Source organism: Melanotaenia boesemani, chromosome 13, assembly GCF_017639745.1.
Source record: "Melanotaenia boesemani isolate fMelBoe1 chromosome 13, fMelBoe1.pri, whole genome shotgun sequence".
NCBI classification, from domain to species: Eukaryota; Metazoa; Chordata; class Actinopteri; order Atheriniformes; family Melanotaeniidae; genus Melanotaenia; species Melanotaenia boesemani.
The window spans coordinates 5873016-5900656 of record NC_055694.1 but is presented as its reverse complement, the minus strand read 5'-3'; the positions used below and the strand labels follow the sequence as shown (position 1 = coordinate 5900656).

Below are 27641 nucleotides of genomic sequence, written 5' to 3'. Positions count from 1 at the left end.
TAGGAATCTATTCTTGGTCTGCTCCCAAGTTGACATGTATCCATAGAAAAAGTGCTGGAACTTTGTGCCTTTGCTCCAGTGATCTAGATTTGGTATCTTTATGTCCATGAGAAAGCATTAACATATGCCACCCACAATGCTTGGAAAAGCCTACACTGCAAAATCACCTGAATCTTAAGGATCTGCTCTCATTAAATGACTTGAAACAAGCTTCTAAAAGCAGATACGCTGTGTTTTGAACAATGTGTTTGACTAATTCTGTCTTAATTAAACCTTTTATGACTGTAGGGTTAAAATTTGGGTCTTACCATTTGAGCCTTGTGTCTGTTTGTTAGGCCTCTGGTCAAAAGTTGCATACCCATAATGAGTACATCTCTGCAACCACAAAGACTAGCTAAATACTTCTGGAGTCATAGTAAAGGAAGATTTGTTTTTACCTCTGCCACAGCGGAGCTCATGTATTTGGTCTGTGTGTCTGTTAGCAACATAACTCAAAAGTTTGCGGATGTATTTTAATAAAATGTTCAGAAAATTTAATAAATTAATAAGACACAATTCTATTCTATTCTATTCTACAGTCATTTAGCAGACGCTTTTATCCAAAGCGACTTACATTTGAGAGGAAGAACAACACAAGCATGAATTCAAACAAGATGGGACGTCATAATTAAGTGATAGTCAGACCGCTTTTGAGTCCAGTTGGACCCAGGTGCTGTCATGTAGTGCTAGTGCAGTGCATATAATTTTTTTTTTTTTTTTTTTTTTTTTTTTTAGTCATTTTATTTAAATACAGGATCACGATTTCATCAAACAATATCAACTAGGTCATAAGTGCATGATTTCATCACATAATATCAAATTGGGCATAAGTGCATGATTTCATCACACAATATCATCTTGGGCATAAGTGCACACACCTTCTTCAGTACTTGGTTGAGCCAAAAAGCTGGACAAATCTTTCTGACTCATTTAGTTAAGCTAAATGTGGAAATGCTCCTTAAACAACTGAGTCTTTAGCTTGGTCTTAAAAGTGGATACGGACTCTGCAGATCGGACGGAGTTTGGTAGATCGTTCCACCACCGGGGAACAACAGAGGAGAAGAGTCTAGCTACTGATTTTGCGCCACGTTGTGGTGGGAGCACTAGGCGTCTTTCGCTGGTAGAGCGTAAGTTTCGAGAGGGAGTGTAGCTCTGGATTAAGGAGTGAAGGTAGCCCAGAGCCGTTTGGGTTATTGTTTTGTAAGCCAGAAGCAGAGCTTTGAATTTGATGCGTGCTGCAACTGGAAGCCAGTGAAGAGCAATTAGCAGTGGAGTGACATGAGCTCTTTTGGGCTGGTTGAAGACCAGACGTGCTGCTGCGTTCTGGATCATCTGCAGAGGTTTAACTGAGCATGCAGGCAGGCCAGCCAGTAAGGAGTTGCAGTAGTCAATGCGTGAAATGACCAGAGCCTGGACCAGGAGCTGGGTCGTGTGTTCAGTCAGGTAGGGTCTGATCCTCCTGATGTTGTAGAGAGCAAATCGGCAAGACCGGGAAACCGAGGCAACATGGTCCTTAAAGGTCAGCTGGTTGTCTACCATGACACCAAGATTCCTGGTAGAAGATGTAGGCACTAGTGTGATTGAGTCAAGCTGCACACTTATCTGTGGCGGTAAAGAAGGACTGGCTGGGAAGACAATAAGCTCAGTCTTGGACAGATTTAGCTGAAGGTGGCGATCCTTCATCCATGCAGAGATATCAGCAAGGCATAATGATATTCGCATTGAGACGGTTGTGTCATCAGGTGGGAAAGAAAGGAAAAGCTGAGTGTCATCTGCATAGCAGTGGTAGGAGAAACCATGAGAGCTAATGACTGCACCGAGTGAGGAGGTGTATAGGGAAAAGAGAAGAGGGCCGAGCACCGAGCCCTGAGGCACCCCTGTTGTTAGCCCATGTGATCTGGACACGCCCCCTCGCCAAGATACTTTGAATGATCTCCCTGTGAGGTAGGATGTAAACCACGAGAGGACAGATCCTGAGATGCCAAGCTCTAAGAGTTTGGAGAACAGTATATGATGGTTGACAGTGTCAAAGGCAGCCGACAGGTCCAGCAGTATAAGGACTGAGGATTGACCAGTGGATCTGGCAAGCCGTAGGGAATCAGTAACTGACAGGAGAGCAGTTTCAGTAGAGTGACCTTGCCTATATCCAGATTGATATGGATCTAACAGGTTGTTGTCCTGGAGGAACTGTGAGACCTGACTGAAGACGGCACGCTCTAGTAATTTAGACATGAATGGAAGCAGTGAGACCGGCCGGTAGTTTTCAACCTGGGCTGGGTTGAGTGTGGGTTTCTTCAGCAGCGGGGTAACCCGAGCTTGCTTGAAGGCAGAAGGAAAGACACCGGATTTAAGAGAGGAGTTGATAATATGAGTTACTGCAGATTTGACTGTAGGTAAAATGCTCTGCAGGATGTCAGAGGGAACAGGATCAAGAGGACAGGTTGTGGGTTTTGAGCTGACTAGAAGTTTAGAGACTTCGTCCTCATTTAGAGAGCGGAAGGAGCATAGTGAGGCACCAGTAGCTGGTTTGGTAAGGCTGAGTTGGTCAGGCTCAGTGAATTGATTACTGATGGTAGCAACCTTTTCAGTGAAGTAGGAAGCAAACATTTCTGCAGTCAGCACAGTGGGAGGCTGAGCAGGTGGTGGAGATAGAAGAGAGTTAAACGCTATGAACAGTTGTCGTGTGTTGGGAGCATTGCGGATCTTGTTCTGATAAAAGGTTATCTTGGCCGCCTTTAGGCTGGATGTGAAAGTTACAAGTTTTTGCTGGTACTCAGACAAGTCAGCGTGCTCTTTTGATTTGCGCCACTTTCTTTCTGCTGCCCTGAGTCCAGCTCTGTGATCCCTTAGAGCCTCTGTGAGCCATGGACTGGGAGGGTTTTGTCTGGCTGGTTTTGACACCAGAGGACAGAGTTTGTCCAGAGAGGAGGCGAGAGAGGAGCAGAGTGTTTCTGTAGCCTCATTAACAGACAGTAAGGAGAAGTCTGAGTGGGAAGGGAGGGTAGAGTAAACCTCATCAGACAGCTGTGTAGGTCTGAGGGATCTCAAGTTTCTGCGGTAGGACACCATTTTTGGAGCCGCCTGATTGACATGAGGAAGGAAGACAGAGAATTTAACCAGGAAGTGGTCAGAGAGGTGCAGCGGGGTGACAGACAGGTCGGCTGTGGAGCAGTTTCTGGTCAGCACCAAGTCAAGAGTATTGCCAGCTTTGTGTGTTGGAGGAGTCTGAACCCGTTTGAGATTGAAAGAGTAGATAAGAGCCAGAAAGTCAGTTGCCTGTGGTTTGTCAATGTGAATGTTCATGTCTCCCATGACAATTAGTGGTGTGCCATCATCAGGAATGTCAGAGAGAATCATGTCCATTTCAGAGACAAACTCAGCTATACTGCCACCCGGAGGGCGGTAAATGACCAGAATGTATGCAGTGATGGGTGTAGAGACCTTTACTGCGTGATACTCAAGTGATGAGCAGTTAGCCATAGGACGGACAGAAGTTAAGTTCCACTTTTTAGAAATAAGAATGCCCGTTCCACCTCCTCGTCCAGCTGAGCGAGGTGTTTGGCTAAATTCTGCATTGACAGAAAGGGCAGCTGGTGTAGCTGTGTTTTCTGGACGGATCCAGGTTTCAGTCAGGGCTAGGACCTGAATGTCAGAGAGATTTATCAATGAACTGATAAATTCTGTTTTGTTAACTGCGGACTGACAGTTCCAGAGACCAAAGGTAACAGAGGGTGTGACTGATGTGCATGCCATTGGAAAGGACAGGTTTTGCGGATTGCAGTGTCTATGGGTGACACGTCTTGGTCTGTACCCATATCTGACAGGGATGGGTTTGAAGCACATTGTGCGTTAATATAGTTGTGAGGAGGTTTAAGCTTGTGCCCTTTCTCGGTGGACTCGTGCAGGTAGACTCGCAGGTCTTTACCCTTTGTGGTCTTAGCCCGACGTGGGCTGACACAAAGGCTGACGCCTCGCTGACGCTTCAGCGCACCATGTGTGGAAAAGTACCTGGAGCTGACACAGCTGAGCACACTTTGCTTGATTGCACCCGGCTGAAACCGCCTCTATCTGCTTTGCCCTGAGCAGTACACAGTGGGTGTGACCCGCGTCACGGCCTCAACTGGTTGAAGAGAGAAGGTGCTAACGACAGAGCCCCACACCAGCAATGTAAACAATAACCCGAAACCAAGACAGAAACTCAAGCAGTAAACTCACCTAACTGACTGTACCAACCCTGACTGAAATCAGTGCTTGTTCTGCTGAAGTTAAACAAATTCTCTCTTTTATACGGGATTTTCCTCAAAATCACCGCCTCTATCTGCTTTGCCCTGAGCAGTACACAGTGGGTGTGACCCGCGTCACGGCCTCAACTGGTTGAAGAGAGAAGGTGCTAACGACAGAGCCCCACACCAGCAATGTAAACAATAACCCGAAACCAAGACAGAAACTCAAGCAGTAAACTCACCTAACTGACTGTACCAACCCTGACTGAAATCAGTGCTTGTTCTGCTGAAGTTAAACAAATTCTCTCTTTTATACGGGATTTTCCTCAAAATCACCGCCTCTATCTGCTTTGCCCTGAGCAGTACACAGTGGGTGTGACCCGCGTCACGGCCTCAACTGGTTGAAGAGAGAAGGTGCTAACGACAGAGCCCCACACCAGCAATGTAAACAATAACCCGAAACCAAGACAGAAACTCAAGCAGTAAACTCACCTAACTGACTGTACCAACCCTGACTGAAATCAGTGCTTGTTCTGACACAAGTGATTAGAATTTCAGGTTGATCTGGATCACTACCTGGATCTGGGATTTATGGATCTTTCTATGGGAGACAGGGAGAATTTTGCTACTAGAGCTTCTAACTAAAAAAAAGACCCACAATCATTGGCAAATTGTTTTGTTTTTTTATTTGTACAATGGCTTGGTGGAGGTCTGCTCTCTCTGAGTGCTTCTAGTTAAGATTTATAATTATCAGTATATGTGTTACTGGTAAATAACACAGCACAAATCAAAAAGGTTTCAGGCTTGCCTAAAAACAACACTTTCAGGATGACTATGAACGTCTCTTTGGAATGATGCAGCTGTGGCTCTAAATCTCTATCAGATCCTATTTTAATCTGCAGCTCAGATAAAGTAAAGCAGAACAAGATCAGGAGGTTTTAGTCCAGATGGTTCAGGTTAGTTCTCCAAAATGCCCATTTCTGACACAATCTGGCCATCTGTCTTAGACAACGTTAAATTTGGGAAGCTCAGGTTTTATAAAATTAAACATGTGTTGTTTTAAGTGTTGTTCTGATTAGGTCTATCGTGATATCTACATGTACACTTTTATATTGTGTGTATTGTTGTGTTTATGTGGTGTTTTAACTGGAATTCCTCAAAACAACTGCAGCTCATCCAAAACGCTTCAGCTTGAATTTTAACTGGTACTAACAGACCAGTTTTAAAATCTAGACACTGGCTTCCAGTCAGTCACAGGATAGATTTTCAAGCCCTGCTGGTATTCTACGAATCACACGATGGTTTAGGCCCAGAATACATCTGTATATGTTCAGAGAATAAAAGCCTAGAAGCATTTTTAGATCCAAGGACTAAAATTTATAGAGTTTTATACATTTTCTTATGATTTTTGCACACCCTTTTAATTATGTGTTAATATGATTTTAAGTGTTGAAGTGATTTTTATATGTTGGATTCTTTAAACTACAGTCAAATAAATACGCTGTTAAGTCGAGCTTTTATCATTCAGTGAAACTGACAAATGGAAAAAGGTTAAAGTTTTTCTTTCTGGGCAGCAGTTGGAGATAACAACCCACGCCTTCATCATCGTGGTTGTTTACTCTAACCGTTTCCTGTAACTCCTGTCTGACCCCTCAGGTCAGCTGACCAGCTGCTCTTCATCCCGAGTTCAAAGTGAAAACTCAGAGAGGACATCTGAGCGATCAATGCCCCTAAATTACTGAACAACCTACCTTTGCACAATCAACAGACCCCCACTGTCCATTTTTAAAACCCATCTTAAATCCCAGTTTTACTCATTGGCTTTCAATCCAGCAAAGAACTTTCTCTTGTTTGTTTTTATTGTTAGGAATTGATTTTTTTTCCAGTTTTATTACTTTTCCTCTTTGTATTGAATTTTAATAGTTTTATGCTTTTATTATGTCTGTCTTGAACTGGTGTTCTGGTGTTTCATTAATAAATTATTGATATCTTGTAAAACACATTGAATTGCTTTAATTGGATAAAAAAATAAACCTGCTTTATTTTCATACTAATCTGGGTTACTATCTTGGCCTGGACACAAAGAGAGATTTTACATCTCATGAGTTTTATTTCATGTTTATATATGATTAATGTTTTTGATGTGTTGTTTTATTATTTTGTTTTAAATAATAACCTTTTTAATAGAGACTTTGTATATTAATATCCCTCATTTGTCTTAAATTCAAAAGTCTAGCTTGACTGTTAAATAAAGACCATAAAAATGGCTAACTGGCTTACAGAGTTGCATAAGTGCAAATACACAGATGCTGGTGGGTGGTTTACTCCAGTTGGAAAATCCAGATTCTTCTTGTTTTTTTGTTTTTGTTTTTTTCTCTCCAGTTTGATTGCATTACTTTTAAGTTAATTTACATTAATATTCCTGTAAAGAGAGAAGACTGCTTTACACAACATCAAGATATCAAAAACTACACTTTATTTTTATTTTATTGCTCAGCAGCGGAATTGAATCTCATACCTGCAGTCATAATCACATTAAAAAGAACACACTGAATACTAAAACAAATTATAAAGATCAGAAGTTTGTTTATCTGGTTGCAGGATTGTGAACAAACATGGATTAAATCCTGCAGACAGTCCAGTTAATGGCAGCGGAACAATCCATGTGTGGAACATGAGGCTGCATAGCTCAGTTTTCCTCGGAAGTTCTTGCACTGTTTATGGTTTTCTCTTCATCATAACACGCTACTTTAAAGTTAACGGACCTCTAATGCGCGAGCGATCCGAGATGGTAAATATGATAAAAATCTTTCTGTTAGTGTCAACATCTCTAAATCAGGAAAGTTATAAATGCAGGTTTAGATTAAGCTGTAAGCTCAGCATTAATAAGCGGCTTTGCTAATTTATTTGGGGTTTTCAGCTAAAACAAAGGAAACAACTTCACTTACTCATAAAAGCTGCTGCGCCTCCAACGCTCATTGGAACAAATACGCGCTGCAGCACACTGACGCACCGTTTGGACCGGAAATATTTGCAGGATCTATTCCTGCACCCACATACTGTAATGGATGTATACTGTGATGACTGAACAAATATGGATCAAAGTTCCAGGCTTCAGACTTTCTGAATAAGAATTAACGTTAACATTTTGTTAAATTAAATTTGGGAGCTTGAACAACGTGGTTTTATAACAGAAATTAAAATAAAAGCCAGCCTGTATGGACAGAAGCTGCAACTAAATAACACACAGTCCTTTAATCCTGACACTATCCTCAGTTTCTGTACTTTTCTTTGTGGCTTTATGTATGATTTAACCTTAAATCATACTTTCTATGTCATATCATGTCTCCAAACATAAAACAGCATCAAGTAAATCCTTTTTATTAGATGTCCGTGTTACCATGCGGCTTGTAATGCAGACACACTTTACTGCTCCCTGCAGCCTCCAGAGCTATTTCTCCTTTACTTAACCAGATAAAAACCTCATTCAGATTATATCTTAATATACGAAGGGAACTCTGAGGAAATCCGGTTCCTTCACAGATGAACAGATTGCATCATTGCTCTGAGTCTGTACAGTGAATGTAAAAGCTTCTGCTTAATTCTTCTTCATTGTTTATTTTATTTTTAAGCCCTATTGTGTAAATCTCACATGACTGTGTCCCAGGAATTTCAGTAATGCCGCTTAGCAAACAGGGCATACCTAAAGGGTGATAAAATAGACCAAACCCAAACTGGCACAGCATGAGTCAGTGATTTAACCAATGAGCAACAAGTTATTCATCTTTATAAGAACATTTACTCCTAATCTACTCAGTTCCTCAATTCCAAAAATAGAACACAATAATTTCCAATTCTTAAACACAAGCACATAGAAAACATGAAAATGTTTGAAGTTAAACATTTCACTGTTTCATTAAAAATATATAATTTCACCTGAAATCTGATGGCAGCAACAAGTCTTAAAAAGATTTGGTAATTTGGATTATTTACAACCAAGTATCTGCTGTTCTTTTAACAACAGTGTGGAAACATCTGGTAAAGTTGGACCTTTGGCAGAGGAACCTTATTTAATTCTTGGATAAGAGTTTTGCTGCTTAACAGTCCTGTGTCCTGGACAGAAGGCAGACTGGTCCAGCACCCGGACTCTTCTACTATATAAAGCTATGCTGCTGGAACAGATACATTATGTGGTTTACCATTGTCTTGCTGAAATGTGCAAGGCCTTTCTATATCTCTTTATATTATATATGCTCAATAAAGTTGTTAAAACGTTACTGTGTGTGCTGCTGTTGACGCCGTGGAGTGCCCTGAGCTTAGCAACGCTGCTACAGATCATTACGATAAACACTGCAATGGGTCCAGAAAAATGTTCACTTGCTTATTGAGGTGAGCTAATAACAGCTTCTCAAGGAATTTCCTGATGTGGGACTTTAGGGCTACTGGTCTGTCATTAATTATAGTAATAATAATAATAATAATAATAATAATAATAATAATAATAATAATAATAATAATAATAACAAAACATATAATACATAAAGTTTCTGAAACATTTTGTATCACTTTATGGTAAAAACTTTACTCAAAACCTTGTTGTTCACAATCTGATACTTGTCTTCTGCCCCCTGGTGGATACCAGGAAGCAGAGAACCACACTACAATAATCTTTACATATTCATGGTAATAAAGGTAACAAAGGTAATGCTTTATTCAAATACTTTTTGAATTGGCAAATAAAGACTTAAGATTTTTATTTATTTATTTTTTAGTTCCAACAGATGGAAGAGATTTAAGTTTTTTTTCAGTACTGTAAATCACTGTGATGGGTATTTAGTAGGGCTGTCAAATGACTAAACTTTTTATTCAGATCAATCACAGCTTTCAAATCAATCACAAATTTAAAATAATTTCAAATGAATTAATCAACATTTGCAGCAATGCCTGAAATTTGCCAGTTTTTACTGTGCTGTATCAACAGAAAGAGCCGATGTTTCAAATATTACTGTTAACTGAGCTTCCTTTAGGTAAACGTCAGATGTCCAATGGTCAGTAAATGCAGCATGTAATGTACTATATGTTGCTTTAAATCATCTCTGCCATGTTCCAGATCATAATTAAAAATTCATATATCATCTTCTCACCAACCATCTCCATGGTGATAATATCTAAAAAAAAACCCAGCAGATGTGACGACTGAAGTTAAACAGCCAACATTGATGAAGAAACTCTGATAAAACTGATGATCTGGATAAAAACAAGGTTTTCCTCTTATCATCAAGTGTGTGTTTGTGCAGCAGTGATTAAAGTCCTACAGCAGCATCACCTGAAGTGAACACATGTTGATAAAATAGATCTTTGGCTGTTTGTTTTACAAGTTTTCCTTCACTTTTTTACACCTTTTTCCTGGTCATTGCTCCTGCCTGGCCCCCCATCAGAACTTTTCTAGACCCGCCCCTGCTTAGCTGAAATATAAATCTTTTCTACAGCTACATCCTTTCGTCAGCCACTGTGTTAGAGAAGGTCCTACCAAAAACAATACTTTGGGGTAAATATGTGACGTGTGAACCATGAACCTTAGTTTCCTCCTTCTCAGCTGATCACTGACAGCCGTCATGATTCATGGAACATGAGAGGCGGAGAGCTGCTAGAGCAGAAACGTTGGTACAAAATACAGGATAAGCTTAATAAAATACAGGAGAAATGCAGATGTAGAACCTTCTCACCAGGAAAAAAACACCCTCATTCTCCATGGAGGCGACATCCATGAGTTGCTTAATTAATGCTGTTTATTCTCAAGTCCATCCATAGAACCACCTGCTGATCTCTTCCATCGTGTCTCTCCACGTCCCTCCATCATAACAGAGAAATGATGGATGTATGGGGCTTGTCATGCCGCACATGTGTTAATCGCGTTAAATTTTATTGCAGTTAATTACATAAATTAATTAACGTCGTTACAGAGCATCCTAACATTTTGGGATGAAGGTTATATGTCATGAGGAAATCAGCATCAAATTTACCAGCATAAACTATTCTGTGCTTCATGGTGGCTGCTGGTTGACCAGTGCTTGGGGGGTGCGGGTGCGTTTGCAGGATCACATCACTCATTCCTCATATGCTGCCCTCACACACATGCTTCTTGTGGTTATTGTTAATCAAAGCTTTCACAGGTTTTTTTTAAACTTTGTCCTGTCCACCATCACAGCAAGCAGAATGATGGTCTGACTGATGTTGTGCTGAACAAATGCTTTATAGATATGCCCTTCTTGTTCTTTTATTTTAAATATTATTTTATATATTTTTTAATTTATATATATATTATATATTTATATATTTATGCTTGACTTGACAAGAGGGTGAGAAAGGAGAAAGTAAACGAAAGAAAGTAAATAAAAGAGAAAGAGAGTGTGAAGAAAAAAACAACAATGATACACCAGATATAAAGTAACAGCATCAGCTGTTCAATCTTAGCAAGCAACTGTCCCCAGTCTCCCCTACTTGATCAAGCAGAGCCTTAAATCCACAAAGTTTTACTTTCTTTCTATCCATAAAATTCCTCTTAGCAACGCAAAATTTGTTCAGCAGAAACAAACCTGGTGGTTTATCCTAAAACGATAAATAAATAAATAAATAAAAGCATATTTCAGAGGCCAAAAAACACCTAAACACTGAGTCAGTGTTTGTTAAGGAGTTTGGTTTCCTAACATTTCACAAAGGTCATTAGAAAACATCCAACTCCACCTGCAGACAGTTTACACTCACTGGGATTAAAACTGGACCAGCAACATAAAGCTCACTGAGACTGAATGAGAGCTTTGTTCTTGTTCAAGGTTTCATGGGTTTGGCTTTCCACCGTGTAAAGTCCAGGCCTTAAATGCACCAGTGACTTAATAACGTTTCATATCATGTGTTTACATAGATGACTAATAAAAATGTAAAACACTATGAGACTGTTTTTCTTTTATAAGACAAAGGTCACAAATTCACATCATGACTAATCAATCTTCACATTAGTCATCGTCACCACCTCACTTTATTCAGGACATTTTTCAATACATACAGTGGGGCAAAAAAAGGAATTTACCATTAATTCGTTAAAAGTCAGAGAATGTGATTGTCTGGATTTTTTTTCTCATTTTGTCTCATAGTTGAGGAATACCTATGATGAAAATTACAAGTGGGAGAACTTGCACAGTTGGTGGCTGACTAAATACTTTACCTCACTGTAATTACAAAAAAAAGGAGAATACATTAAAACATCTTTACCTCTTTAACCTGTATTTAGACAAAGCCTGGTTACACAAGCAGGGACCTGCCATGACTTGTATGTTCATGTTTAAAATCTAATCATCTATGATAAAAAGCAATGCAGATCATTTTGTTGAGGGCTGCATGTGAATCCCAGACAGACATGCTGGCACCGTCACAAATCACAAGGTGGTATAAAAAAAACATTTGGCTAATAATAAAACCATTAAAACAGAGTCTGATAACTTCCGAAGAATTATATACAGTAGGTCAATAAAGGAATTTACCCGAATTTAACCTCCTTTATAGTCTTATAAGTCACATTCCTTGTGAGCTGTTTTTGTGCACCTATGAACTATGAACAGAATCACCAGTAAGGATGCAAGTGAACTCCAGCGCAACAGTGTGTACCAAAGAGGAACCCCAGCCCAGGCTCTGAAAAACAAAGACGTGGCAGGTTGTTTAGACAACGCTTTGCAATCCTTAGAATCCCCTTTTAAGTTTGATATTCAGATAGAGAGAAACCTGCAGTCTAACCTGCTAAAAATCCTGTCTTCATCTTAACCTGATGATTAAAATCAAAGACATTGCATTAACATTCATTTTTGCACATAGAACAACAATAATAATTTTACAACAGCAAATCAAATCAAACCTCTAACAGCACACAGGATTATAATATCTCACATTTTCTCACTCAAAGCTCATTTTGGTTTCATTTTCTGGAGTTTCTGCCTCTTTTTATGTAGGAATAAAAATTGGTGCAGAGTTGTGCAATATCTTTTTAAAAATGTCTTAAGGTGTGACTAAAACAAAATTTGCATGCAGTGATTGAAGCTTTTCTCATCATTGCATGGTGAACAATGAAACTTAGTTTAAATGATGTGTTTCCAGTTTATAGAAACACCAAAGAAGAAAAGTACATGAAGAAGTAATTGTATATACCATAAAATACCTTCAGTACAGTTTAAAAAAAAAGTTCTAATACTATGTTTATAAGAATTAAAATGAGATAAAGTTAAAAACATGACAATATGGCAAGATAAAATTAAATTAACCCTCTATGGCATGGTGTTGCCCTCAGGCAGCAAACCACATATCTGGTCCTTACATCACCCCTTTAAGTTTTTTAAGGAGATAAAAATTTGAAATATTACTAGACATGTCTGTGGGGTTGAAGTGCATGTGACCTATTAGCTGGTAGTGGAGCAGTCCTTTCGAGGAGCAGAGGCACATAATGCAAACTGTTACCATGTGGCAAGATGCACATCACTTTTTAACATGTGTATATTTGTGGTAGAATTAAATAAAAAAAAAAAAAAAAAAAAGGGTGGGGGGTCAGATTTTATATATATATTATTAGGTACCACCAAGCTCCCACATTTCTATTTTCTTAAAAATAGAAAGTCATGCCATAGAGGGTTAAGTTATGACCAAACTGTTATGCAGATTATTATTGGACTGTCCCAAACTCTATCTACGTATGTCCCGTACAGTTATTTTTAACCCTTTAAATGCCAATTTTCCAACACAAAATCATTGCTTTCATAAAACTAAATTCAGAAAAAATATCTTTTTTCACACATAATAGATTTTAGGTGGTTGAGGATTTATTGTTAAGATCAGACTTAGATATACTAAAAATGAATAACAAAACTGATTTAGCTGCATTTTTAGTTTTTTTTTTTTTTTTTTGGCAGAGTCAGAATAATGATGTACTATCTCATTGGACAACAAATTCCTATTGACTTCCATTAAAACCACACTTTATAAATAATAATACATTTTATTTAAAGGCGCCTTTCAAAACACCCAAGGACACTGAACAAAAGAACATTAAAATAGTTTTAAAAAAAAACAATAAGTACAAAACAAAACAAAATGAAACAGAGAACACCATAAAGATGGTGAGTGACGAGATGGCATAGGACTGTCTAAACAAATGTGTTTTGAGTTGTGATTTGAAGAGAGGAAGAGAGTCTATGGTATGGATGTCAGGGGGAAGAAAGTTCCAGAGGTGGGGAGCAGAGCGGCTGAATGCTCGGCTCCCCATAGTGACAAGACGGGCAGGGGGGACAAGAAGCTGGACAGAGGAGTAGGAGCAAAGTAAATGGACCGGAGGGCAGGAGTGAACCAGGGTGCAGAGCGGGTGAAAGAGACGGATCTGGTTTTCAGTGGAGCATGACAATTCAGAAGAGTATGAAGCAGTTGGCATGTGGACTGGGAAAATTGATGATTTCAGAAGAAAAAAGAAATATGTCAACCATAACACAATATAACTATGCATTCTCTAATGTCATGGTTTTATTTGAAAGAAACATAGTAAAATTTGTCATTTTGACTATTCATCATGACATGGTGCCATTTTCCCATCATAGACCAATGCTTGAAAGACATGTCATTTCTCAATGGTAAAACCATTATAAAAACACTAATAATTCTTCCTTTCTACGAAACTATTTTTAAACATCAAATTTCTCAAATAGAACATTTATTTTGCACTTTGCAACATTTTTTAAACCACACTCAATATTCAAAATCAGACTGTTGAAAACACCAAAAGTACAAAGACGGATGAAGAAAGCTTAATTTTACAAATAAGTTTTCTCTTGACCATAACACAATGTAATCATGCATCCTCCAATTTCAGGCTTTTATTTTAGAGAAAGATGGTAAAATGAGTTACTTTTACTGACATGGTGACATTTTCCCATGATGGGCCTATGCTTGAAAACCCATTTCTTAGTATTTCTTAGACAGTATTATTGAGTGCAGTGTGGGACTTGTGTCTTCTGTGACCTTGGTTTTACCTAAAAAGTAGAGCTTGTTATATCTCATAATGTTTCTTTAGCAGACTTTCCCAGAGACACAAATACACTCTCCAAAGTAAATGAAAACATGGCTCCCTGCTCTTGCTACATTTAAAAACAAAACAAAACAATGTTTAGTGGGCTGATGCACCTGTACTGTTGTCCTGTCAGAGACAAAGTTATAAACGTCTAAAACTTGGCTGGCTGGCATTTCTTGTCTGTGACAAACAACAACCAGGATGAGGAGCTGCTTCTCTGCAAACACAGAGAGGCAGCAGTGAGAGAAGATGCAAAAAGGAAACTCGTGATCATCTGAGAATACAACTGCTGCAAAAGTGGCGTTGAACCTGGATAAGGTATGTGCTTTTACAGATTTATTACTTTATGCATCAATGCCATGCTTAGACTTAGAACACTACAGATGTTCCTGACACTGATGCCACAGCCAGTAACTCCACATAAAGGAGGGGAAAGTGCTGCTTGTGTACAAGGAAATGAAGAAAAGTTTTCTTCCCTTTGTTACAAAAAATTATAGCATTTGGGGCAACACAACAAAAGTTGAGCGAAAAATTACCAAAAGGGACAAAAAAGTCCCTGATTACCCATAAGGGTTAAATATTATTCAAACACTTACGTTTACGTTTTAGAAGGCATTTGACCGTGTCCCCCGGGACTCCTGTGGGGGGTACTCCGGGAGTATGGAGTGCCAAACCGGCTTGTACGAGCTGTCCGGTCCCTGTACGACCGGTGTCAGAGCTTGGTCCCCATCGTCAGCAGTAAATCAGAACCGTTTCCAGAGTGTGTTGGACTCTGCCAAGGCTGCCCTTTATCACGATTCTGTTCATAACCTTTATGGACAAAATTTCTAGGCACAGATGAGGCGTTGAGGGGATCCGGTTCGGTGGCCTCAGGATTGGGTCTCTGCTCTTTGCGGATGATGTGGTTATGTTGGGTTCATCAAGCCGTGATCTTTAGCTCTCACTGGAGCAATTTGCAGCCGAGTGTGAAGCGGCTGGGATGAGAATCAGCACCTCCAAATCCGAGACCATGGTCCTCAGCCGGAAAAGGGTGGAGTGCTCTCTCTGGGTCTGCAATAGGGTCCTGCCCCAAGTGGAGGACTTCACATATCTCGGGGTCTTGTTCACCAGTGAGAGAAGGATGGAGCGGGAGATCGACAGGCGGATCGGTGCAGCGTCTGCAGTGATGCGGACTCTACATCGGTCCGTCGTGGTGAAGAAGGAACTGAGCCAAAAAGCAAAGCTCTCGATTTACTGGTCGATCTACATTCCCACCCTCACCTATGGTCATGAACCGTGGGTAGTGACTGAAAGAACAAGATCGCGAGCACAAGCGGCTGAAATGAGTTTTCTCTGCAGGGTGGCTGGGCTCTCCCTTAGAGATAGGGTGAGAAGCTTGGTGATCCGGGAAGGGCTCAGAGTAGAGCTGCTGCTCCTCCACATCTAGAGGAGCCAGATGAGGTGGCTCGGGCATCTGGTCAGGATGGTGAGGTGTTCCAAGCACGTCCCACCGGAAAGAGGGCCCGGGGAAGACCCAGGACACGCTGGACAGACTAAATCACTAGGCTGGCCTGGGAATGCCTCAGGATGCCTCCGATGAGCTGGTGAATGTGGCCAGGGAGAGGGAAGTCTGGGTTTCCCTGTTTAGGCAGCTGCCCCCGTGACCCGACTCCGGATAAGCGGAAGAAAATGGATGGATGGATGGATGGATGGATGGATGGACTTATGTTTGCACTGTGGAGGAGCAAGGAGGAATACATCATTTATTGAACAAGGTGAGTGATGTGTGAACACAAAAATCACCAGGCTTGACATTTTGGTAGTTTGCTTGTCCATCCATCCTCTTCACAAGTGATTTAGAAATTTCCAATTAATTTGTGCCTGATCAGAAGAGTAAACATGTTAACTTATCAACTGCAATATGAAGAAGAGTTTAGTTTATTTTTTATCTATTCTAAATTTATCATTAGTGTTAGAGTTGCTTTTATTTTCGGAAACATGATAATTAACTGCAACAGGAAGTTTCCAGATTGAATATCTAAACCTTAACCATCTGAGTTATCAGTTTATTACCAACCCATGGTTAGTAATAAAGAGTAGAAGAGTAAACATGTTAACTTATCAACTGTATGTCACCATACTCAGTTACTTTTTCCTTAAGTAATTTTGCTGCATATGATAATCACTCATTTTTACTCATATAATAACCACACGTACAATCATTATACTTTATTCATTTATTATTGTTTATTCATTTACTACATTACATTTTCATACTGTGTGCTTTCCTTTTACAGAAGATTGAAGTTATTGCTTTTCTGCTGGGTTACTGTGCTTGTGTGAAGTCAGACTGGTCACTCTCTTCCAGGCCTTGGATATGGGAAAATAAAGACTGGTAGTTGCACCTGCTAAGATAATAACCGTTGTTTAGAAATACCAGCCCGTATTTCAGGCCTTGGGTGGCGGGACTCTTTTCTGAGAACTGGAAGACAGTGGCGCCACATAGTCTCCTGCCACGTTTATCTGCTTTCTGTTGTTGACCTTCAGCTGGAGATGGTCTAAATAAAACTGTTTTCTTTAATGTAACAAGGCAGAGCAAGTAATTTTGTATTCCACACTTCTCCTGTAATAAACTTTATATACTTTTACTTATATCAGACTCTTGGTAATTTTTCTATTACACAGTCCCCTCATAGTTATATGTCCATTCACCATGTCTTTAAAGAAACCACAGTTCTTAACTGGAAGAAGAAATATCAGGATTAAACTCATCTCTTAGAAAATAGACAGGGGCAGAGGGCCCTCTGCCCCGTCTGTCCCGGGCGGCCGGTGCCCGGGGGGGTTGGGGACTGCTGGCCTCGGCCTGCCGGGGCCGGTGCCCTGTGTCCGCGGGGCGGCTCCTGCTGGGGTCTCCTGCTGCTGCCTTCCTGGGCGGGCGAGTGGTCGTCTCTGTGGACCGGTCGGGATCTGTAGCCTACGGGGGGGCTGGTGGCCTGGGTCTCGGGACCGCTGGCCTGACTCTGGCCTCTGTTCAAGTGAGGTGGCATCTGCATGATCACTCTGCATGGTCACTCCTTCCTGAACGTCTCCACACAGTCTTTGCGTCGCCGTGTGGCCGAGTTCTCCAGCATATCCACACAGGTTTCTCTGCGCGTGTTCTTGAATACAGCAGTTTCACTTATATCTATTATCATATTTTGTTTTCTTTTTTTTTATTATTATTATTATTACTCCTACTCTTATTATTATTACTACTACTATTATTATTATTACTATTATTGTGATTATTATTATTGTTACTATTATCAACTAGTTGTGTAATGACCTACTGGCCAGGATGATCTTAGCTATATATGTTGCAAGTAGTATGGATTACATGGTTTTCTGTATAATGTTTTAAGTCCCCACCCGCACTCCCCACACCCTTTCTGTCCCTCTCTCTCCCCTCCCTCTTCTCTCTACTTTCTTTTCTATCTCTCTCTCTCTCTGTCCCCTCCGGTCGAGTCCAGCATTAAGAGTCTGATTTAATAAAGTTTTTCATGTCATCAAGAGGGACTTTATACATGTAGTATAAATCCCTGCTTGATAGAGTAAAATTGCCCAGCACCAGAAAGCAGCCAGACAATCATTCTGTTTGCAACGATGCTGGACAAGACAGGTTAAAAAAAAAAAAAAAAAAAAAAAAAAAAAGAAAATAGACAGCATTATGTATATATTACTATTCAATAAAAGGTTTATATTTTAAGAATATGACCTGTTTAATCAGACAATGAGATGTTGCTGCAACAGTATGAAGAATTGTAAAGTAGAATTTAGAGATAATATTTACTCTCGCATCTCAGTTCCACAGGACTCCAACGGCCAGCAGTACAAGTACTCAGTGGTGACCCTCCTTCATCGCTGAAGCCTTTATTACATTCAAATGTAACTGTGGAGTCATGTGGGAATGTATATTTTCTATTATCATTTCCTTTCAGATGCATGTTGGATCCTCCACCAGGTCTGTAACAGTCCTTAGCTACAATGAAAAGAGAGACATGAGCACAAATGGAGTAAATGCCAAAGATTACTAACATTTTCATTTATGATGGATCAAACTGAGAGTACTCTAAATACTGTCTGCTGCAAATAATATACTAATTATTTGTAAATACTTCAGACAACTCCATCTTAAAAATCGAAGGAAAAAAAAACAAACTTCCTTTATCTTTCTAGGACAGTGTGGTGTGAACAAGCAGCAGCAACTAGGAAATATGCTGAATGTCACCACTGACCCCCTCAGCAACGGGGAACAGTTCTAAGACCCAACAAACCTTTCCCTCAGAAAAAAGTAGTGTGTTCAACCAAAATAATAATAATAATAATAATAATAATAATAATAATTAATAAATAAATAAATAAAAACATTGTTAACAACAAGATGCATTGAGTTTTTGTCCACAGACACTGATCATCCCGACAAGATGCAGATTTATACCCTGATGGGGCCACTGTCCTCTTCACTCACTAATTAAAATGATTCAAGAACTACCATGATGTTAATTCTCTGCTATCCTACAAACTGAGTCTGCTGCACATGTTCACTGAGGTGTGCAGCAACATCCAGTAAGTATGAAGTGATAATCTTGCTATAGTCCAGTAAGAGAGTAATCAGAGTACTCCAACACATTACTTTTTACTCCTGACACTGATGCAAGTCAACACTGATAAATAAACATTTTACATGTTGTTTTTGGGAAAAAATAACAGCTCCAATAGTTCCTGCTTATAAAATACCATAATAAACATTATTCAAACACTTACGTTTACACTGTGGAGGATCAGGGAGGAATGTATCATTATTTAAACATTTTAATGTTTTTGATCCAAGGAGTTTATAACCATCATCACAGGAGTAAACCACAGAGTCTTCATAGCGGTAGACATCTTTAACAGGGGTGAAACTGCCATTTGCAACCACTGGTGGTGAAACACATGTCACCACTGCAAAACAAAACGACATCACACTCAGAAGGAGGTACTGAGTTTCTAATTCAGGTGAGTGATGTGTGAACACAAAAACATCACCAACCTTGACATGTCGGTGGTTCGCTCCATCCCATCATTTTACAAGTGATTTCTGAATTTCCAATTAATTTGTACCTGATCAGAAGAGTAAACATGTTAACTTATCAACTGCAATGTAAAGAAGAGTTTAGTTTGTTTTTTATCTATTCTAAATTGATTATTATTATTAGTGCTGCTTTTATTTTATTAAACATGATAATTAACTGTTAACAGGAAGTTTCCAGACTGAATATCTAAACCTGAACCATCTGAGTTATCAGTTTATTACCAACCGATGGTCACAACGAATCGTAGCTTTGTCATCATACTCAGTCCACTTGTAGTTTATTTTTCCATTCACCACGTTTTTAGGTGGACCACAGTCCTTAACTGGAAGAAGAAATATCAGCATTAAACCCATCTCTTAGAAAATAGACAGGATTATGTATATATTACTATTCAATAAAAGGTTTATATTTTAAGAATATGACCTGTTTAATCAGACAATGAGATGTTGCTGCAACAGTATGAAGAATTGTAAAGTAGAATTTAGAGATAATATTTACTCTCGCATCTCAGTTCCACAGGACTCCAACGGCCAGCAGTACAAGTACTCAGTGGTGACCCTCCTTCATCGCTGAAGCCTTTATTACATTCAAATGTAACTGTGGAGTCATGTGGGAATGTATATTTTCTATTATCATTTCCTTTCAGATGCATGTTGGATCCTCCACCAGGTCTGGAACAGTCCTTAGCTACAATGAAAAGAGAGACATGAGCACAAATGGAGTAAATGCCAAAGATTACTAACATTTTCATTTATGATGGATCAAACTGAGAGTACTCTGAATACTGTCTGCTGCAAATAATATACTAATTATTTGTAAATACTTCAGACAACTCCATCTTAAAAATCGAAGGAAAAAAAAAACAAACTTCCTTTATCTTTCTAGGACAGTGTGGTGTGAACAAGCAGCAGCAACTAGGAAATATGCTGAATGTCACCACTGACCCCCTCAGCAACGGGGAACAGTTCTAAGACCCAGCAAACCTTTCCCTGAGAAAAAAGTAGTGTGTTCAACCAAAATAATAATAATAATAAATAAATAAATAAATAAATAAATAAAAAACATTGTTAACAAGCTGCAGTGAGTTCCAGACCGGAGTCCTGCATTTATGAGTCACCATCATCCTTTTGCCCTGCTGCTCAGTACACGGCTAGCAGTCCGACCAACATTCTGTTATGTTTAGGAAGAGTTTGTAGAGGAATGGATCGGGCCAGTATAGAAATAATCAGCTAGATAAAAGTGGAGACAATCTGCTCCATTGTTCTGAAATATTAACAACCTCTTTGGAGTTATGATGGGTGCAAAACTAATTTAGATAAAACCAACATAAAGAAAGTAAATGAGTGGAAATGATCATGTCAGGTGTACTTCAACGTCTACAAAGGACTTTTTTAAAACTGCATCAAGATATTTGTTTTGTTTCTGCAAATCACAAGTGGATTTTGACATTTTCAATTTTTATTTTATTAATTGATTTTTTCCCAGAAGCTGTAGCTTGCAGATGTTTCGTCAAATACCAAATAAACTATTTCTCCACAGACACTGATCATCCCGACAAGATGCAGATTTATAACCTGATGGGGCCACTGTCCTGTTCACTCACTAATTAAAATGATTAAAGAACTACCATGATGTTAATTCTCTGCTATCCTACAAACTGAGTCTGCTGCACATGTTCACTGAGGTGTGCAGCAACATCCAGTAAGTATGAAGTAATAATCTCACTAGTTCCAGTAAGAGAGTAATCAGAGTACTCCAACACATTACTTTTTACTCCTGACACTGATGCAAGTCAACACTGATAAATAAACATTTTACCTGTTGTTTTGGGGAAAAAAATAACATTTCCAACAGTTCCTGCTTATAAAATATCATATTAAACATTATTCAAACACTTACATTTACACTGTGGAGGATCAGGGAGGAATGTATCATTATTTTTACATTTTAATGTTTTTAATCCAAGGAGTTTATAACCATCATCACAGGAGTAAACCACAGAGTCTTCATAGCGGTAGACATCTTTAACAGGGGTGAAACTGCCATTTGCAACCACTGGTGGTGAAACACATGTCACCACTGCAAAACAAAACGACATCAGACTCAGAAGAAGGTACTGAGTTTCTAATTCAGGTGAGTGATGTGTGAACACAAAAACATCACCAACCTTGACATGTCGATGGTTCGCTCCATCCCATCATTTTACAAGTGATTTCTGAGTTTCCAATTAATTTGTACCTGATCAGAAGAGTAAACATGTTAACTTATCAACTTCAATGTGAAGAAGAGTTTATCTGTTTTCTTTTTCTAAATTTATTATTATTATTAATGTTGCTTTTATTTTAGGACATAATTAACTATGCAACAATAATATCTAAACCTGAACAATCTGAGTTATCAATTTATTACCAACCTATGGTCACAACGAATTGTAGCTTTGTCATCATACTCAGTCCACTTGTAGTTTATATGTCCATTCGTCACATTTTTAGGTGGACCACAGTTCTTAACTGGAAGAAGAAATATCAGGATTAAACCCATCTCTTAGAAAATAGACAGGATTATGTATATATTACTATTCAATAAAAGGTTTATAGTTTGAAAATATGACCTGTTTAATCAGACAATCAGATGTTGCTGCAACAGTATGAAGAAATGTAAAGTAGAATTTAGAGATAATATTTACTCTCGCATCTCAGTTCCACAGGACTCCAACGGCCAGCAATACAAGTACTCAGTGGTGACCCTCCTTCATCGTTGAAGCCTTCATTACATTCAAATGTAACTGTGGAGTCATGTGGGAATTCATATTTTCTATTATCATTTCCTTTCAGATGCATGTTGGATCCTCCAGCAGGTCTGGAACAGTCCTTAGCTACAATGAAAAGAGAGACATGAGCACAAATGTAGTAAATGCCAAAGATTACTAACATTTTCATTTCTGATGGATCAAACTGAGAGTACTCTGAATACTGTCTGCTGCAAATAATATACTGAATATTTGTAAATACTTCAGCCAACTCCATCTTAAAAATCTAAGAAAAAAAAAAAAAAACAAACTTCTCAATTTTGTCACCAAACTCAGTCCCCTCATAGCTTATTCGTGCATTTGCCACCTCACCAGCAGAGCCACAGCTCTTCCCTGGAACAAGAAATCTCAGAGGAGTAAAGCTCTTAGAGACCAAGCTCCATTGCATCATAAAGATCTCATACTTCCATATAATGCTCAACGCTTTCAGTCTGTAGGTTTACTTCTGACTCCTAGAATTTCTAAAAGTAAAAATCGTTAACCCGTATAATTAAATGATAATATTTACTCTCGCCTCTCAGTTCCACAGGACTCCAAGGCTGAATCCCATTTCACCCCTTGGCCCTACCACTTAGCCCTACCCCTCCGTTTGCGCGTTCACGTGTAGGGGTGTCCCAATTTTTTTACGACAGAGGGGTAGGGGTAAGTGGTAGGGCTATATACCCCTTCAAACGAAGATTTTTCAGAGGCACACTCCAAACGGGGGGGTATGAAAGATTTTACGCCCTATATGAGAAAGTAAGTGTTTCTAGGCACATCATGCTTCCTTGAGGTGCAGGGCAACACACACTCACAAAAAAAGCCAGAGAAAAACAGATTATGTCCATAAACACATGAATTTTAATTGCACACAAAAGTTCTACATTACGTCCTATAATAAATCAAATAATTGAGCACAAGTTTGCTGGCCGCGATTGTTTTCATTAGTTTTTGTGTTTTGTTTTTTTTTGTTTTGTTTTTTTCTATTATACTTTATGTATGACAACAGGTTTCACTATGGAGTATCTTGACTGAACGCCCTTGCGGATTGATCTCTCTCGTGTCATATTTGACATCAGCATGTTGCAGCACGAGACCGTGGTGAAGCACCTGTGCGAGCCGGTACGCTGCATGTGTTTAAAGGGCTGCCAACTGTGGGGAAGGGGAAGGGGTAACAAAGAGAAATGGGATTGGACCCAACTGCCTGCAAAACAAGTAATGTATGGAGACCCCCCTTGCAGATGTGTAGCCAACTTTACAACGAAGTCTAATTCTTTGTTTATCTGGGAATGTTTCCTTATTAATGTCCTCTTCCCTGAAACTGATGTTGGGACTTTCCTCAGGTCGAGAACAGTTTTGAGCTGTAACAGGAATTTAAAATGAGAAGAAAAGAAGAAGATGAGCAGATGTTGGTGAGGACTGAATGCATAGTAAGGAAAAACTCATGCATGCACTCACCTTGGACAGTGGTGACCATGATGAGACTGCTCAGTACAAACAGGACCGTAGCAGCCATGACAGGAGCAGCAGGTTTACCTGTGGTTTCTAGAATCACACATAATTGAACAAGCCATTATTATGCCTTTACTCAGTTATGTTTTATATGCATGCATTTAGAATGTTTACATGCTCTGAATACTGTCTACCATGGAGAAGGAACATCTTAAACTCACACACCACTGCATACTGTATACTGGATGCTTTTCAGTGTCCTTTTATAGAGTTATAGTTTTCTTGTTTAGGAATCTATTCTTGGTCTGCTCCCAAGTTCACATGTATCCATAAAAAAGTGCTGGAACTTTGTGCCTTTGCTCCAGTGATCTAGATTTGGTATCTTTATGTCCATGAGAAAGCATTAACATGTGCCACCCACAATGCTTAGAAAAGCCTACACTGCAAAATCACCTGAATCTTAAGGATCTGCTTTCATTAAATGACTTGAAACAAGCTTCTAAAAGCAGATACGCTGGGTTTTAATCAATGTGTTTGACTAATTCTGTCTTAATTAAGCCTTTTATGACTGTAGGGTTCAAATTTGGGTCTTACCATTTGAGCCCTGTGTCTGTTTGTTAGGCCTCTGGTCAAAAGTTGCATACCCATAATGAATACATCTCTGCAACCACAAAGACTATCTAAATACTTCTGGAGTCATAGTAAAGGAAGATTTGTTATTACCTCTGCCACAGTGGAGCTCATGTATTTGGTCTGTGTGTCTGTTAGCAACATAACTCAAAAAATTGTGGAAGTATTTTAATAAAATTTTCAGAATATTTAATGAATAGAATAAGACACAAGTGATTAGAATTTCTGGTTGATCTGGATCACTACCTGATTCCAGGATTTTTGGATCTTTTCTGGGAGACAGGGATAATTTTGCTAATAGAGCTTCTAACTACAAAAAAAGGCCCACAATCATTGGCAAATTGATTTGTTTTTTATTTTTACAATGGCTTGGTGGAGGTCTGCTCTCTGAGTGCCTCTAGTTAAGATTTAGAATTATCAGTATATGTGTTATTGGTAACACTTCCACTGGCTGACTGGCTTCCAGTCAGTCACAGGATAGATTTTCAAGCCCTGCTGGTATTCTACGAATCACACGATGGTTTAGGCCCAGAATACATCTGTATATGTTCAGAGAATAAAAGCCTAGAAGCATTTTTAGATCCAAGGACTAAAATTTATAGAGTTTTATACATTTTCTTATGATTTTTGCACACCCTTTTAATTATGTGTTAATATGATTTTAAGTGTTGAAGTGATTTTTATATGTTGGATTCTTTAAACTACAGTCAAATAAATACGCTGTTAAGTCGAGCTTTTATCATTCAGTGAAACTGACAAATGGAAAAAGGTTAAAGTTTTTCTTTCTGGGCAGCAGTTGGAGATAACAACCCACGCCTTCATCATCGTGGTTGTTTACTCTAACCGTTTCCTGTAACTCCTGTCTGACCCCTCAGGTCAGCTGACCAGCTGCTCTTCATCCCGAGTTCAAAGTGAAAACTCAGAGAGGACATCTGAGCGATCAATGCCCCTAAATTACTGAACAACCTACCTTTGCACAATCAACAGACCCCCACTGTCCATTTTTAAAACCCATCTTAAATCCCAGTTTTACTCATTGGCTTTCAATCCAGCAAAGAACTTTCTCTTGTTTGTTTTTATTGTTAGGAATTGATTTTTTTCCAGTTTTATTACTTTTCCTCTTTGTCTTGAATTTTTCAGAGTCTAGCTTGACTCTGTTAAATTAAAGACCATAAAAATGGCTAACTGGCTTACATAGTTGCATCAATGCAAATACACAGATGCTGGTGGGTGGTTTAGTCCAGTTGAGAAATCTTTAGGTTATTCCTGTTTTGTTTTGTTTTTTTCTCTCCAGTTTGATTGCATTACTTTTAAGTTAATTTACATTAATATTCCTGTAAAGAGAGAAGACTGCTTTACACAACATCAAGATATCAAAAACTACACTTCATTTTTATTTTGTTACTCAGCAGCAGAATTTAATCTCATACCTGCTCCATCCTTTGTAATCCTGTTTAACCTTCCTGCAGTCATAATCACATTGGAAAAAAAACACTGAATACTAAAACAAAGTATAAAGATCAGAAGTTTGTTTATCTGGTTGCAGGATTGTAAACAAACATGGACTAAATCCTGCAGACAGTCCAGTTAATGGCAGCGGAACAATCCATGTGTGGAACATGAGGCTGCATAGCTCAGTTTTCCTCGGAAGTTCTTGCACTGTTTATGGTTTTCCCTTCATCATAACACGCTACTTTAAAGTTAACGGACCTCTAATGCGCGAGCGGTTCCGAGATGGTAAATATGATAAAAAATCTTTCTGTTAGTGTCAACATCTCTAAATCAGGAAAGTTATAAATGCAGGTTTAAATTAAGCTGTAAGCTCAGCATTAATAAGCGGCTTTGTTAATTTATTTGGGGTTTTCAGCTAAAACAAAGGAAATAACTTCACTTACTGATAAAAGCTGCTGCGCCTCCAACGCTCATTGGAACAAATACGCGCTGCAGCACACTGACGCACCGTTTGGACCGGAAATATTTCAGCTTTTGCACAACTTTCCTTATTTCCGCTGATTGCTGGACAGTTTTTGGCTTTTTGTTCCGCAAGAAAGTCTGGACATAAATAGAAGTGTGGCATCTGCATTTGGGAAGCTGTTACATTAAAACCACACAAGCTGACACATGAATCCTCATATTTGCAGGATCTATTCCTGCACCCATATACTGTAATGGGTGTATACTGTAATGACTGATCAAATATGGATCAAATTTCCAGGCTTCAGACTTTCTGAAAAAGAATTAACTTTAACATTTTGTTAAATTAAATTTGGGAGCTTGAACAACGTGATTTTATAACAGAAATTAAAATAAAAGCCAGCCTGTATGGACAGAAGCTGCAACTAAATAACACACAATCCTTTAATCCTGACACTATCCTCAGTTTTCTTTGTGGCTTTGTGTATGATTTAACCTTAAATCATACTTTCTATGTCATATCATGTCTCCAAACATAAAACAGCATCAAGTAAATCCTTTTTATTAGATGTCCGTGTTACCATGCTGCTTGTAATGCAGACACACTTTATTGCTCCCTGCAGCCTCCAGAGCTATTTCTCCTTTATTTAACCAGATAAAAACCTCATTCAGATGAGAAAACTCTTATTTTAGGAGGGATCTGGCCAAGAATGCAGCTCAACCAAAAGTCAGAGCAAGAAATCTTATCCGAAGGGAAATCCGGTTCCTTTACGAACAGATTGCATCATTGTACTGAGTCTGTACAGTGAATGTAAAAGCTTCTGCTTAATTCTTCTTCATTGTTTATTTGATTTTTAAGCCCTATTGTGTAAATCTCACATGACTGTGTCCCAGGAATTTCAGTAATGCCGCTTAGCAAACAGGGCATACCTAAAGAGTGATAAAATCGACCAAACCCAAACTGGCACAGCATGAGTCAGTGATTTAACCAATGAGCAACAAGTTATTCATCTTTATAATGTAACACATCTATTCTTGCGTTGTTGATGGGTGTTCGTAGATGGACGTGGGAAACTCAGCACACGGAGAGGGAACAACTCTGCGGGACAGGTGTTTATTTCTCTTCCAACGCTCAAGAGAGCACTTCAATTCTAAAACGTCTCCCCGGGACCAACGGTCCAAACATATCCTTCCGCCCAGGAAAAATAGTACATTTCATATATACATGACATCAATTAATCTTACAGAACTTGAGGAAACATAAATCATACTACAATAAGAACATTTACTCATAATCTACTCAGTTCCTCAATTCCAAAAATAGAACACAATAATTTCCAATTCTTAAACACAAGCACATAGAAAACATGACAAATGTTTGAAGTTAAACATTTTACTGTTTC

The 27641-nt window shown here is 39.0% G+C and overlaps 1 protein-coding gene and 2 long non-coding RNA genes across 3 annotated transcripts in view; all 3 read right to left on the bottom strand.

Annotated features, from left to right (window-relative positions):
- Positions 1-27641, bottom strand: part of LOC121651229 (sushi, von Willebrand factor type A, EGF and pentraxin domain-containing protein 1-like) — a 52098-nt gene that overhangs the window by 8295 nt on the left and 16162 nt on the right. The window contains exons 21-29 of the mRNA XM_042003242.1: positions 22141-22329; positions 21868-21964; positions 21622-21692; positions 21354-21533; positions 19953-20141; positions 19680-19776; positions 19412-19482; positions 19144-19323; positions 18170-18358 (exon numbers count right to left, since the gene is read on the bottom strand). Coding sequence (XP_041859176.1) covers positions 18170-18358; positions 19144-19323; positions 19412-19482; positions 19680-19776; positions 19953-20141; positions 21354-21533; positions 21622-21692; positions 21868-21964; positions 22141-22329 — 1263 coding nt within the window. The remainder of the gene's footprint in view (positions 1-18169; positions 18359-19143; positions 19324-19411; positions 19483-19679; positions 19777-19952; positions 20142-21353; positions 21534-21621; positions 21693-21867; positions 21965-22140; positions 22330-27641) is intronic.
- LOC121651234 lies at positions 11756-12208 on the bottom strand. The gene is made up of 2 exons (XR_006012416.1): positions 12051-12208; positions 11756-11948 (listed from the first exon to the last, which is right to left on the bottom strand). It is a non-coding gene; the product is annotated as an uncharacterized LOC121651234 (long non-coding RNA).
- On the bottom strand, positions 23525-23778 carry LOC121651233. Its single transcript, XR_006012415.1, has 2 exons — positions 23701-23778; positions 23525-23603 (listed from the first exon to the last, which is right to left on the bottom strand). It is a non-coding gene; the product is annotated as an uncharacterized LOC121651233 (long non-coding RNA).